We start from the raw sequence: 16087 nt of genomic DNA, 5'->3' as shown, positions 1-16087 counted from the left end.
ATTTTATTTTTTTTAGTCTTAGGTACCACATGTTTGTCTGGAAATGCAACTTAACTTTTGATTATCAACAGGCGGCGGCGTAGTAGTTGTAATACATGAACTCCAATATACTCCCTGAGGCTCACTGATGTACACCATCATTCACTGACTCGTTCACTGTTCCAGGACGTGATAAGATGTCTACTGCTGTACCCGAGCTCCCAGTTGGACCTAGCCGGGTGTCTGGACCTGCTATCTGAGGCCAACACAGCTCTGGTGGAGAGACTGGTAGGACTCACTGAGGCAATATAGGATGTTGTTGGAATGAAGATGGAGCGAGCATGAATGAGAGAAAGACCTTCAAATACACTTGTTAAAGCAGTCTTTGTAAGGAGTTAAGAAGTTGGGAGAACATAAATACATGCACTTTTTTATGGATAGCAACTTCTATTGTTCTTTGTACGACGTTTCAGAGCTACTTCTTGCTCCTTCGTCAGGTGAATGGTTCGTAAGTGCATAGTTATTATGTTCTATCTTTGTACATTAATCCTATGTCATTGGCTTTGTCATAATGTTGTTGTCTTTGTATATTCATCCCACCTTGTGTTGTGTGAACATCATGATAGTATACACACAAGTGCAAATTTATATTGATGTAAAGATGCCTCCGTGGTCTAGCGGTAGAGCGTCCGCCCGGAGAGCGGAAGGTCCGGGGTTCGATCCCTGGCTGCGTCATACCAAAAGACGTTAAAAGATGGTACTTGTTGTTACCCTGTCTGGCGCTCGGCATTAAGGGGCTAAAACAAGGACTGGTCGGCTCGGAGTCAGTATACTGTGTCAGAGTGGGGTATTCATGTTAAACTGCGGCATGGTATCTCAGTGAGCTATCACTATAAATCGGCATCAGTCCGGACTAGTACAAGCAGCCACACACACACACACACACTCGTGCATGCATATCGCTATATAAGTGCAATAATCTTGGACGCGAGGTTAAACCCCATTTCACTTCACCTCACCTGTTGATGTAAACGTCTTTGATGCAGAGAGCCATGGCATACATAGAGAATACTACACTCATTCTCGTTAGATACCATTTTTACGAAACGAGTGGACTTTCTATGGTATCTGACCGAGCGAAAGCGAGGTCAGATACCATAGAAAGTTTACGAGTTTCGTAAAAATTGTATCTAACGAGAATGAGTGTGGTATTTTATTTATTACCCACGTTAAATATATATTTAAGTGTAAATACACAACAACTTTCGTTCGTTGACAGACCAAACTGAAACCGGTTGCAAAATCTGGTTGCGCATGAATATTGATATATGACCAAATATGGGCATTGTTGACATGTTTATGCATACGCATTAACAACATGCGCCTGCTGTTCTGTTTGCAAACAAACCAGCACCGACGCTCAAGATCCTTTTGGAAGAAAGTCTTCAACTTATGGCAATTCAAGCGCCATGTTGTTAGTACGCAGGACACCGATAAGAAAATTTGAAATGTCACATTAGCGCCGCGCTTTGAATATCGGACCAACAGTCGGTCACACTGCCGGGGTCCTGTCTGTGCAATCAAAATGGTTCGGTTTCCTTGATCTATCAGCTGAATTTATATCATGTCCGTACCATTTTGGAAGAGGGAAATCAGACTGTTCGCCAAAGACATTCATGTTAACTGTACCACCCTTCACTGAAGACGTGAAAATCAACAAACTCAAGTCTGCTTGCATGTCAGTGACAGCTTCGAACGATCGAAGGGCAAGGTCGCCACCGTAATAAGAAAAGACAACCGCGATCCACTCACAGCATTTTACGCTAGAGATAGGGAATGTTACTGTTCACATTTGGGATGTTTGGGGCCACAAAATCAGAAGTCAGGCACACTTCCACGGAGTTTTCGAATGATTTTTATCGGAACTGTGAACTTTAAGTGATCTGGTCGTGCTGTCGTGTTCGTTCATTCTTGAACAACACCTACCGAAACAGCGCCACAAAATACGCTTCAAAGGGGACACCGATGGCACAACCGGATCATCGCAAGTAAGTCTAGATATCTGTCCAGATAGTTTAAACAGACTTCATTTCACCACGCTTATCCTTTTACGTTAAATCAAATTGAAAGTTGCGAAAATGGTCGGGTGCGTCACTCTCAAGGGACGCGCTCGATCGGCAGTCGTACATTGTAAATCGATTTATAGATCTAGCTCGATTATACGTCTGTAGGAGCTCTATGCATAACTTATATTGAATGCAAACCGAATTTGATGCGTGTGACTATCTTGTTTGGTTTAATAAAGTGTTTGTAAATATCTCTCGTTCTCATGAATTTCTTCAGTTCTGCCTTGTAATCGCAAAATGAATGACGTCTCGCGATTTTTTATGAATGAAAAAAGTAGTCCCGGTGTGACAGAGGTCACGGTTATCCAATCAAAACGAATAAAACAAGGTCAACCTTGTACGACACACGTGTGACGTACGGATTTAGTATCTTACCACCTGTATCTTCACCACGTGGGTAATAAATGAAGTTCTGCTCCGGTTCTTCAACTTGTTCTATATTTGTTGCAGGATCTTGTGCCACTTGTAGTCAAATCTTTGGCTCAGCTGATATTCAACCTAGCTATCACAGCTGGTAAGTCGGGATATGAATGTGTAAACCAGTGCTCATAACTTTGGTATCAGATACACTTCAATGAAATTGTTGATATTAGATATTAATTATGCAATGTTTTCTTGAATCTTCCTGCACATGTAAAGAGTATCAGCAATTACACTGATAGAAACTAACATTTTTGTCTACCAGTTCTTATAATGATAACAGACCACCTCCAAGGTCTAGTGGTAGAGCGTCCGCTGGGAGAGCGGAAGGCCCAGGGTTCTATCCCCGGCCGCGTAATAGCAAAATACGTTAAAAAATTGTATCTCAGTGAGCTAGCACTTAAAATCGGCATCAGTCCGGACTAGTACAATCAGCCCCACACACACCCGTCGCTATATAAGTGCAATAATCGTGGATGTGATGTTAAACCCCATTTCACCTCACCTATAATGATTACATGTAGCAAAACCCATCAAAATGGCAAATTTCTACTCGTCCTTATGGTACGGTAACTATTAGGCAATTTGGCAAGGGCTATACAGGGTTCATTTATGCTTGAAAAGGCCTTGAATCTTAAGGTCCCCCTTGAAAAGTCGTGATTGTTAGTGTTGACCTTGAAAATCTTTGAAAATGACAAAAATAGCTTATGGAAGTATGCTAAACTAAAAACCGGACAATCCTGTCCTAGGGGAGGTAACTCCCACCGTTTAAATTTCTTTCACTCTGGAAAAACACTTGATTTGTACAAAATGATATATACATGTACTTGTTTATAAAACTATTAAAATACATAATAGACACAGTTAGATCTTCACTGGCCCATCAGTTCTTCCACCAAGTACCTGAACTGACTTGTAACTTATGCAGTCTTTGACTGCCTCCATGGTCTAGTGGTAGAGCATCAGCTCTTCGAACACAAGGTCCGGGGTTCGATCACCAGCCGCGTCATACCAAAAGACGTTAAAAGATTGTACTTGTTGTTACCCAGTCTGGCGCTCGGCATTAAGGGGCTAAAACAAGGATTGGTCGGCTCGGAGTCAGTATACTGTCTGATAGGCGTATTCATGTTAAACTGCGGCATGGTATCTCAGTGGGCTAGCACTATAAATCGGCCTCTGTCCAGACTAGTACAAGCAGCCAAACACACACATGCATGCATGTCGCTATATAAGTGCAATAATCTTGGACGCAACGTTAAATCCCATTTCACCTCACCTTATGCAGTCATCATCACTGAATAGCCGCAAGAGCCCGTGAAGATTTGGAGTAGAATATATGTCTTCAACAACCAATGCTTTTCATAAGAGCCAACTATGCTTGTCGTAAGAGGCGACTAACGGGATTGGGTGAGTCAGGCTCACTGACTTGGTTGATGCATGTCAACGTATCTCAATTGTGAAGGTCGATGCTTATGATGTCAATCCGGTGACCACTGTCATATGGTGGGAATATTTCTGAGTGCGACGTTAAACAATAAACAAACAAACAAACAAACAAACAAATAGCAGTAATCAATCAGTCACAACAGGTCAGAGTGTCTGTGGTTGGTTGGTTGGTTTGTTGTTTAACGCCGCACTCAGCAATATTCCAGCTCTATGACGGCGGTCTGTAAATAATCGAGTCTGGACCAGACAATCCAGTGATTAATATCACTTGCATCAACCCACGCAATTGGGATTGATGACCGTGCATCAACCAAGTCAGCGAGTCTGACCACCTGATCCCGTAAGTCGCCTTTTACGACAAGCATAGTCGCCTTTTATGGCAAGCGTAGTCGCCTTGTACGGCAAGCATGGGTTGCTGAAGACCTATTCTACCCTGCAATCTTCACAGGTCGAGAGTGTCTGTGACCTATATAATGTGTTTTGAGAGTTATTCCCCCTTCTTCAGTGCTGGAGCGGCCTGGTACTGTGTCTGCAGAGATCTGTACACGGTGCATCAGTGTGTGGAAGCAGCAGCTGGGCAAGGAGACAGAGTTTGATGGTTTGTGTTGTGCCAGAGTCATCCATGGCTTGTCCAAGAGTCACAAGTCACAGGTACATACATGTAGTTCTCAAATGGCAATTTCAAATCTTCATTTTGAAAACTTGATGTTGGCACATATTATGTAAGGTCACATATCTATGTTCTTTATTTTCATAACTTGATAATTGAAGAATGCAGAATGAATGTTAAGTTTCAATTCTGACAGAAATAGCAGCCTGTCTGCTTTCGCCTGGCTGGTAACATTTCTGAAGGGATATGTGCAGTGTATTCCTATAATTTTTTAATATGAAGTTTATATGATATGCAGTGTTTCCATCGGACGAGAGGTCAGTCACATGAGTGTATGAACGTGACAATTTGGCAGTCATATGTTTTTACGAGGATCAATGCTCATGATATTAATAACTGGATTTTCTGGTCCAGACTCAATTATTTACAGACTCTATAGACTCATATAGCTGGAATATTGCTGAGTGCGGCATTCAACAACAACAAACCAACCAACCAATCCTATGAAAGGCCTTGTTTGATGATATGGTCAAGAAAAGGCCTTGTTTGACAATCTGGTCTAGAAAAGACCTATTACTTGGCAATCTTTGCCTTGTTTTACAATATGGCCTAGAAAAGGCCTCACTCTTGTCAATCTGGTCTGATAAAGGCCTAACATTTGACTCTGACTTGACAAGGCCATAACATGAGATAAAAGGTCTTGAACTTGCAGCCACAATTTAATAACTCTGCTATCAGATAATGTACAGTTGGAGCCATTCTGAAGTGTCAATGTCCTAGTAGATCTATTTAAAGGCACACTATGGCCTTAAAAAGTGTGGTCATTGCCTTCAACGTGTAGAAAGCCTCAACCTTTAAATTTTGTGTGAAACATAACATTTTGTGTTTTAATTGACTTCAGCAGGCCAGGTCCAGCTACACGCAGTTCCTCATTAGTCTGCTGGAGGAGAAGATCATCGAGCCCTCGACGTTCAGGGATGCCTGTCATAGAGTTATCAAGATCTCACAGGTGCTCAATGTTTATACATATAGGGGAGGGGGTGAGGGGCCAAAGACGTCTGGCCACAATTTGCTGTGAAGAGTTGTATCCCTTAGGCAGACAAGGAACCTATGATCGTGGGGCAAATCACAGTACGCTCTGATTGTGTTGGTTGTCACCATCATACAGGTGTGCCTGGCCTAGACTGTAACTTTGATAGTTGCTGACTCTGGCATTATTCAACAAATACTAAAAGACTAAATTAATGTTTTGTATTCATGGACATGTTTCAAGTTTTATGGTGTACAGTTTTAAAAGGACCAGGGCAAAAATATGTCATTGTGAAAATATAAACTGGGAGGTAACCCCCTGTGCTGCTCACTGTAAACGATTTTGATATTGACTTGTCACTGTGCAGAGCTATGGTTTGTTCTGTATTTCCTAATAGTTCCCCGATCCAAATTTGCATTGACTTTATATGCTTTAACATCATGCATGTGTCGACAAATTTAAATACCTGAATTTTGAAACATAAGAAGAAAAAGAAAATCCCAATTTTGAATAAATATGCATGCCAGTGAGTGAGTGAGTTGGGTTTAACACCGCTTTTAACAGTATTCCAGTTATATTGCGGCGTGGCAGCTTAGTGTGGGAGGAAAGCCCGAAGTGAAGCAGGTGTAAGATGTTTACCACTTCGGTGAAACCCACGAGCACGAGTATGGTGCTGACAAACCTAGAAACATAATCGGGGTGAACAGGGATTCGAACCCACAATCCTAGGTTTCTAGCGTACCCAAGGGACGCAACTCTGCACAGCGAATCGCGGCGCCTTAGACACCTGGGCCACCTTGGCCCCCAACGTGCATGCCAAGGACACATAGTTAGGGAACCTAGATTAATATCACTACTGTTCAAAGTGGGTTTCCTCTGTGGTAGAGCGTCTGCCCAGAGAGTGGAAGGTCCGGGTTCGATCCCCGGCCACATCCTGGCAAAAGATGTTAAAAAGATGGTACTTGTTGTTCCCCTGCCTGGTGCTCGGCATTTGTGGGCTAAAACAAGGACTGGTTGGCTCAGAGTCAGTATACTGTGTCTGAGTGGGGTATCCATGTTAACTGCGGCATGGTATCTCAGTGGGCTAGCACTATAAAATTGGCATTTGTGTGCATGCACGTCGCGATATATGTGCAATAATCTTGGACGCTGCGTTAAACCCCATTTCACCTCATCTCAAAGTAGCTTTAAGCCTAATTATTTTAGTTAATTTGTTTAGTTAACATGTTAAAGTTAGAAGTTAGAAGACTTTGTTTAAGACCATTCATGTTCTGTTTCAGTCAGCCAATCTGGACTTAGTGCCACTTGGTCAGGTCGTGGGAGACCTTTTACGGCATTTCCACAAAACAGAAGCTGTGACGTCCTGCTTCTGTAAAACTCTGGAACGGCTGTTTCACATCTCAGCCGAGGGTTCCCAGCTTGCACGGACAGTTCTCCCCCTGCTGGACAAGTATGTCCCATTGGAAGGGGAGGAGGACAAGGAGCATCCCGAAAAAGAACCTCAAAAGATTGAGCAAGGTGAAAATGAGGAGAACAAGCATGATGGTGTACCTGATGATGGTGTTCCTGATCAGGATCTGCCAGCCCAAAGAAAGGACACAGAAGCTGATTGTGTCAACGATGTAGACAGTGTGACAGATGCGGTACAGATGTTGGAGATTGATGCACAAAGTGACAGTGTGGAGGAAAGTGGTTCCAACTCTGGACATAAGCTCTTACCTTCGTCTCCAGGGAGAAATCATGATGAATGTGTTAAAATTGTAAAACGTGTATCGTTGTCGGGGATCGTGGAATCCCAAGATGAAAATGGAAATAGAAATAAGGCTATAGAGGAACCAAATCTAATACTTAGTTCACCTGGCCACTGTCTGGAAACATCTTAACCCCATGTTGATTGTAGAATATGACATGTTGTTTTAAAGAAATTACACTGAAAGCTCAAATTGACAGTGACTAATTGCCATGTAGGGAACAGACTAATCTATATACAGACACCAGTTTTCTCATGTAATTTCTTGTCATTATAACCTCTAAGTATCAACACTGGTTATTCACAGTTCTTGGATATATTCCAGCTTTATTCACATGGTGTGTTATGTAAATATGTAAATTGCTCCCATAATCAAACCCTCACCATCACTAATAATAAAATGACATTGTGCAAAAAAATAGGAATGTTGTATGGGGATTCTGGATGAGGTCAGGTCCTTTTGCTGATCCGGGGAGACTAGGTCTTCAGCATTCTTGTTGTGAAAGGCAACTAACGGGATCAGGTGGTCAGGATCGCTGACTTGGTTGATGCATGTCATCGTATCCCAATTGTGTAGATCGATGCTCATAATACAAATCAATGGATTATCTGGTCCAGACATGATTATTTACAGACCACTGTCATAGAGCTGGAATAATGCTGAGTGAAACATGGACAACAAACAACAACCACAGGCCACCGGGATAAAGTTTGGAGATTTCCGACAGCTGGCTTAAACAGCATTCACATCTTTATCACGATGACATTGTTAATTGGATTTCTCAGCCATTTGTGGAAGGAAGCTCTGTGAATGGAGTGACTGACAAAACCTAACCCATTGACAATACAAGTTAAACTGACCTGTATTACTATCAACTGTGATAGGGATATGTCTGTACCGGGTATATCCATGATACACCAAACCTATTGCTTGATATATATATATATATATATATATATATATATATTAGGGCTGCAACGAATACACTATATGAGGCGAATACGATTCATATCATGAATATAGGGTAACAAATGCCAATATTTATTCACGAATACAATAACAAGTCAGCAGTTGATCTTTAATTTATTACATTCAGTGAAAAATAACATAAATTATTTGACATGGTTGGATAATTATTAATAAATTATACATTTATATACTTCATTTATCCAGGTACTAGTATCTGCCAAAATACGACAATGACCGGTGACCACAATACTGTCAAATTATATATATGAGTGTTGTCTTTAAAGAAATCTCTGCATATAATATGTTCTTATGGATATTGGGTATGTAGATGCACATGACTGCATATTCGTAAATATTTGTTTTAGTGACCACGAATAACGAATTCAATTCATGAATGGATATGGTTCGATTCACTGAATACACGAGTGAATCGTAACAGCCCTAATATATATACTACTCAACATCTGCTGAGGACCACACCTTTAACTGGTGTGAAATATTTAGAAAATAACCAATGAGCTATTAGGGATTGTCTTTTCCGGTGTGGTGTTAATCTCAAGCCTTTGACAAGTCACCTCTAGGATTCATTCACAAAGGACAGATAATCTGTAATTCTAAATTTCGAGTAGGTTATTCTATATATTACTCATTGATATTATAAGAGAGAGAAAACGTAGGAAATGGCAACCCTACAAAGGAACTTCGCTGAAGGCAGATTATTGTTCAGATGACGTAATGTACTAAATTTGTGACATCATAAACAATGGATGACATCACATCATTTTTTGCTCAACAAAATTTAATTCAATTGAGATGAGGTGAGGTGAAATGGGGTTTAACGTCCCGAGGGGTTTTACTGCATGTATTTAGCCACACGAGTGTGTGTGTGGCTGCTTGTACTAGTATGGACTAGTGCTGTTTCATAGTGCTCGTCCACTGAGATACCATGCCACAGTTTAACATGAAGACCCTTCTCTGACTCAATCTACGAACTCTGAGCCGACCAGTCCTTGATTTAGCCCCTAAATGCCGAGTGCCAGGCAGGGTTACAAGAAGTAACATCTTTGAACTTTTTGGGGTATATGATGAGGACGGGGATAAAAACCCAGAACCCTACTACTCCGCGCGGACTCTCTGCCAGTAGGCCACGGTTGGCTTCAATTGACTGATAAGCATTAAGAATCGAAACTTACGAGGCACCATCATTCTACCCTTATGGGTAATATGTCGGTATCATTATCAAAATTGAGTATTATGTAAGCTCTGAGATGAGTTTTGACTTCATAGGGGAAACATTATAAAAATAGATTTTGTCCTCATAGCGTTCAATGGGTAAGCTTTCGGGGTTAGAATTGGTCTTCAGCAATGCATGCTTGTAAGAGGCACTAACGGGATCAGGCTGTCAGGCTCGCTGACTGGGTTGATGGATGTCATCGTATCCCAATTGGCATGCCATGTCAATTGCTGGATTGTCTGGTCCAGACTCGATTGTTGCCAGGCCGCCGCCATTTAGCTGTAGTATTGCTGAGTGTGGCCTTAAACAACAAACAAACATCAATGGGTAAGCTCACCATGGATGTATAGTTGTATGCCAGTGCCATTGTACCGCAGATCTTTCATAATATAATAGCAACACAATAAACAAGGATCCATTTAATTCTGTGTTTGCTGTATTATTTGTTATGTCATTGTCTTTCCTTCTGTGCAGGGAGGTAGCACAGTGGTTACAGCGTTCTCTTGCTAGGCCTGGTACCACCGGGACTTCCTGGATTTAAGCCCTCCAGCCTAATTACGGAAAATAGCACTTTCTCCTTTAAGATATGTTATCCGAAATTAAGCCCATGGCTCAATTTCGGAAGTGCTAACGCTTTCTTACCTAAATAGGGAACGCCCTTTGCTGAAAAAATCAGAAACTGTTACGTTGTTTTAACTGAGAAAATATAAAACATGATTTTTAACTTTGAACCGGAAATAGTTTGATAGAATGCAAACCTTGAGCTTTAACTTACAGTCGAATGCACGTTAAGATTTTCCTCGTGTAGTGCATCGCCACATATTAACTTTAGTAATTTCAGAAAGATACTTCCAAATAAATACCCGAATTTAAGTACGTGGGCCTGTTAAAATACGGAATTAATTCTCTTTCAGACCCTTGAGCATACGGTTGCTCTTTGGTTTCACCAGTATAAATCTAAAACTGAAATAGGGGCCTGAAATAGTGCTTCAAGGGTCATACAACCCAACTCACTCACACATAGAAGAACCTGTCGAGCCAACCCAATTTGAACCAGGAAGTTTCATTGTGTGGCCTGGCTGATCCAGTCATCCAACCACCATATACTCATCACCATTAGACTCGTGAAGATCCGGGCTAGAATAGGTCTTCAGCAACCCATGCTTGCCGTAAAGGCGTCCATGCTTGGTGGTCAGGCTTGCATGTCATCTTATCCCAATTGCGTGGGTCGATGCTCATGGTGTCAATCACTGGTTTGTCTGGTCCAGATTCGATTATTTACAGACCGCCGTCATATAGCTGGAATATTGCCGAGTGCGGCGTTAAACAACAAACAAACAAAGATCATCACCATTAGTTATGTACAGGCTGCTGTGATGTAGTTGTTTTCGAGCCGACTGAAGCTAAAACAATATTCTATCACCCAGACCAGGAACATGACCACTGGGCTGGATTTCACTCACCCACTCTACGCACTCCGTGGACCTCCTGACAAATTCCCCTGCTGTTAGACATTTCGTCATGTGATTTACATATTTGTGTGGAGATATAGGGCGGCTAGCACAGAACATTGTGCATTCCGTTGGTACGTCCTGTTTACATAATGAGAGAAGAGTTGGGACTGTTCCATATCGTTCAGGCAGACCAAGTGCCTTTTGGAATTGATATTGAGCAAGTGTGCTTATAGTAAGAGGCCAGAGATCAAGTTGGTGTTTCCGATGTCACTTTATTTACGTTGTTGATTTGAAAGGATGTAAGTAATCTGTAAAGGAACTACTCACATGAGGAGTGTACACCTCCGTGCATGGTTTTTCTGCCAGTATAAGATAGCTACGCAATAAACCCAAGCGTGTCCTGATGAAACGAAGCGTGTTTTATTTGAGAAAAAAAGGAGTGGCAGTTGTTTATCGTACAATAAAACACTGCCGGGAGAATAAACCACGAGGAGCGCAGCCACATTGTGTTTAAAGGCTGTTGTCAGTGATTCCGTAATTCACATCGATAAACCTTCTCAAAACACTGGACTCAACCAATGCCGCTTCACTCCATATATTTGCTGACACCAAGAGTTCGCGTTTTATTAATGTCCCCTTCACATACACGGATTTTTCTTACGAGTTCTTACGGATCGCCAACTCGTAGTCAATCGCAAGCATCCATAAAGAAACTCGTCACAACTCGCAACAACTCGCAGACACTCTGAAGAGAGAGGCTCATTTTTTGACATGTCAAAAATCATCTTAAAATTGTCCATGGGTTGATTTTTTCGTAAATAACTCGTAACAATCCGTAAGAATCGTAAACCGCTCGCAACAACACGTAACCATCCGTAAACTGCTCGCAAGAATCCGTAAATGACGCGTAACATTTTTTTAAAGAATTGTTTACGGATTATTACAAATGCTTACGTGTTGTTTACGATTTGGGGAAAGGTATAAAAGCTGCAAAATCGAACACTTCATTTTCAGTTGATATTAAGAAGTCATAGAAGTCCCATCTCTGCATATCTGCTCTACAATATCTACAAGCATGGCTCCAAAGAAGAAGACAGTCAACAAGAAGTCTCCTGCTCTTCAAAAAGGACTCGCAAATACTCTTAACTAACTCGTAACAAGACGTAAACAGGTCGTAACTAACACGTAAAAGTTTCGATGAATAGGAACCTTCCGTAATACTCTTAACAATCCGTAAAAAGCTCGTAAAATGCCCGTAAGTTGCTCGTAGTTTTCCGTAACAAATCGTGTAATTTTGCCGTAAATACATCGTAATAACTCCCAATAATCCGTAATAAACCGTAAATAGCTCGTAATAACTCGTAACAACTCTTAAATCGGTCGTAAATGTGACCAAATCGTAAGGATCCGTGAATTTGTGCGATCCGTAAGGACTCGTAAGAAAAATTCGTGCATGTGAAGGGGGCATTCGTCAGGGTAGAATGGAGATAAACATACTGTGTTTTTAATGTAAACCTAGCTTACCTGTAGATTTAACCGCGCTAAAATTTAACGTTTTACCTCAGCTGACAGGGCTATCGATGTAGCGTCAGGTAAGTATAAAAACATTTCATTTAATCAGAAATGCTCATATTCGAAACCTCAAGCTCCACGTTCGGTTACAAATTCAATTAAGCGCGGTTAAATTTACAGGTAACCTAGCTCTACACTGAAAACACAGTATGTGTATCTCCTAATTAACTCGGTTATTTCTAACGGTGAAAATACCTATTTTTATTTGGTGGAATTTAACAGTACGGCTACTTCGATTGTTTAATATCTTCCGAGTTACGAAGACAGACACTAATATATAAAACAGTAAAACAAATTTGATCTGCTGGACACAAAAGGAGATAATTGCTTCCAATTTCATTTCAAATCGTGTTTCATGAGGATTCTTCAGTTTTTGCTAACAGAGGGGACATTTAATTCTCAAGTGGTCCTATCACACTGGGTAGCCTAGTGGTTAAAGTGTTCGTTCAATTCACCGAAGACCCGTGTTCGAGTCCTCCTATTGGTACAATGTGTGAAGTAACGTTTCTGTCCCCCGTGGTGATAATGCTGGAATATTGCTTAAAGCGGCGTAAAACCGTACTCACTCACTCAATCAATCAATCACTGACAGCGTGGCGTCAGTTCGTCTCATTGCTTGGCCAATTCGCTGCTCACTGTTCAAAACACAAGTTAGGGGATTCCCGTTGAGCCTCCCGTGAACTATACCCACGCAGGAAACATTGCGCAGTTGCGACAGTCTGTAATATTTTGTCGGTAGCACACGAGAATAAATTTAGCTTGTATCCACACAAAAGAATTGACTGAATGGCAATAGTAGGTAGCATGTGAGCAAGCCCGTTGTTCGGCATGTGTTTATCCGGATTCAAAATAATTCCGTTTTGAGTAAACTCTTTGAGATCTATGCCAGTGGCGTGTTATTTAAATTGGTGTCTGTCACGTCAGGGGCTGGTCATGTATTATAGGGGTGAGTTAAGCGGTGAGATTGGTCTTTGGACTGTATAATATTTTGCTGAACCTCCATTTTATGAACACCCCTGCCCCCGCTAATTTCATTGTCCCCCTCCCTAAAATATATTACCAGTCCCTAAGTTCTAACTGCGAACTGTTCGACACCGGTGTAAGCCAGTTCTAGAAACTCTGGATGACGAACAATCTACGGCAGCTGGCAATGTCACCCATCACCCTGTACAAACATACCCGCCGCCGTTACCCCCATACAGTATTCCCAACCCTTAAAATCTAGTGTAGCCCCGACCCCAATCTCAGTAAAATCAGATCTTAGTTCTCGTCACCGTTAAACAAAGCGATAACTCAGATCTGATTTGAATGAGATTGGTAGTTGGTTTGCAGAGGAGGATAAGATGGGTAGTTGGTGCAGGAGGCTAAGATGGGTAGTTGGTGGAGGAGGCTAAGATGGGTAGTTGGTGGGGGAGGCTAAGATTGGTAGTTGGTTTGCAAAGGAGGATAAGATGGGTAGTTGGTGCAGGAGGCTAAGATGGGTAGTTGGTGGAGGAGGCTAAGATGGGTAGTTGGTGGAGGAGGCAAAGATGGGTAGTTGGTGGGGGAGGCTAAGATGGGTAGTTGGTGGGGAGGCTAAGATGGATAGTTGGTGGGGGAGTCTAAGATTGGTAGTAGGTGGAGGAGGCTAAGATGGTAGTTGGTGGGGAGGCTAAGATGGGTAGTTGGTACAGGAGGCTAAGATGGGTAGTACGTGGAGGAGGCTAAGATGGGTAGTTGGTGGGGAGGCTAAGATGGGTAGTTGGTGGAGGAGACTAAGATGGTAGTTGGTGGGGAGGCTCAGATGGGTAGTTGGTACAGGAGGCTAAGATGGGTAGTTGGTGGAGGAGGCTAAGATGGGTAGTTGGTGGGGAGGCTAAGATGGGTAGTTGGTGGAGGAGGCTAAGATGGTAGTTGGTGGGGAGGCTAAGATGGGTAGTTGGTACAGGAGGCTAAGATGGGTAGTTGGTACAGGAGGCTAAGATGGGTAGTTGGTACAGGAGGCTAAGATGGGTAGTTGGTGGAGGAGGCAAAGATGGAAAGTTGGTGGAGGAGTCAAATATGGGTATTTGGTGCAGGAGGCTAAGATGGGAAGTTTGTAGGGGAAGCTTAGATGGGTAGTTGGTGGAGGAGGCTAAGATGGGTAGTTGGTTTGCAGAGGAGGATAAGATGGGTAGTTGGTGGAGGAGGCTAAGATGGGTAGTTGGTGGAGGAGGCTAAGATGGGTAGTTGGTGGGGGAGGCTAAGATTGGTAGTTGGTTTGCAGATTAGGATAAGATGGGTAGTTGGTGCAGGAGGCTAAGATGGGTAGTTGGTGGAGGAGGCTAAGATGGGTAGTTGGTGGAGGAGGCAAAGATGGGTAGTTGGTGGGGGAGGCTAAGATGGGTAGTTGGTGGGGAGGCTAAGATGGATAGTTGGTGGGGGAGTCTAAGATTGGTAGTAGGTGGAGGAGGCTAAGATGGTAGTTGGTGGGGAGGCTAAGATGGGTAGTTTCTGTCCCCCGTGGTGATAATGCTGGAATATTGCTTAAAGCGGCGTAAAACCGTACTCACTCACTCAATCAATCAATCACTGACAGCGTGGCGTCAGTTCGTCTCATTGCTTGGCCAATTCGCTGCTCACTGTTCAAAACACAAGTTAGGGGATTCCCGTTGAGCCTCCCGTGAACTATACCCACGCAGGAAACATTGCGCAGTTGCGACAGTCTGTAATATTTTGTCGGTAGCACACGAGAATAAATTTAGCTTGTATCCACACAAAAGAATTGACTGAATGGCAATAGTAGGTAGCATGTGAGCAAGCCCGTTGTTCGGCATGTGTTTATCCGGATTCAAAATAATTCCGTTTTGAGTAAACTCTTTGAGATCTATGCCAGTGGCGTGTTATTTAAATTGGTGTCTGTCACGTCAGGGGCTGGTCATGTATTATAGGGGTGAGTTAAGCGGTGAGATTGGTCTTTGGACTGTATAATATTTTGCTGAACCTCCATTTTATGAACACCCCTGCCCCCGCTAATTTCATTGTCCCCCTCCCTAAAATATATTACCAGTCCCTAAGTTCTAACTGCGAACTGTTCGACACCGGTGTAAGCCAGTTCTAGAAACTCTGGATGACGAACAATCTACGGCAGCTGGCAATGTCACCCATCACCCTGTACAAACATACCCGCCGCCGTTACCCCCATACAGTATTCCCAACCCTTAAAATCTAGTGTAGCCCCGACCCCAATCTCAGTAAAATCAGATCTTAGTTCTCGTCACCGTTAAACAAAGCGATAACTCAGATCTGATTTGAATGAGATTGCCCCGACCCTCACACGAATCCCACTTTCAGTTGTCCCCGACCCCGCCATATTTGCAACCCGCTGAAAATCTGTAAAATGCACCGTTGTATCAGAATGATTTTGAGAATACGGACTATTCACATACATGATACATTTCAATGGCTTAATATTGTTGTACAATAATTAATTCTTTGTACGGTTTCAAAATGTGTACTACATCTGTTTCAGGATACC

The 16087-nt window shown here is 42.4% G+C and overlaps 1 protein-coding gene across 1 annotated transcript in view; it reads left to right on the top strand.

The window, feature by feature from the left end:
- LOC139442818 (codanin-1-like) overlaps positions 1–8800 on the top strand; it is a 43202-nt gene extending 34402 nt beyond the window's left edge. The window contains exons 24-28 of the mRNA XM_071223715.1: positions 166–267; positions 2556–2619; positions 4477–4622; positions 5486–5590; positions 6892–8800. Coding sequence (XP_071079816.1) covers positions 166–267; positions 2556–2619; positions 4477–4622; positions 5486–5590; positions 6892–7494 — 1020 coding nt within the window. The 3' untranslated portion in view covers positions 7495–8800. The remainder of the gene's footprint in view (positions 1–165; positions 268–2555; positions 2620–4476; positions 4623–5485; positions 5591–6891) is intronic.
- The last annotated feature ends 7287 nt before the right edge of the window (positions 8801–16087 follow it).

The sequence above is a fragment of the Haliotis cracherodii genome, unplaced genomic scaffold, assembly GCF_022045235.1.
Source record: "Haliotis cracherodii isolate W230 unplaced genomic scaffold, xgHalCrac1.p SCAF_5, whole genome shotgun sequence".
NCBI lineage: Eukaryota > Metazoa > Mollusca > Gastropoda > Lepetellida > Haliotidae > Haliotis > Haliotis cracherodii.
This window is presented reverse-complemented; position numbering and strand designations above follow the sequence as displayed.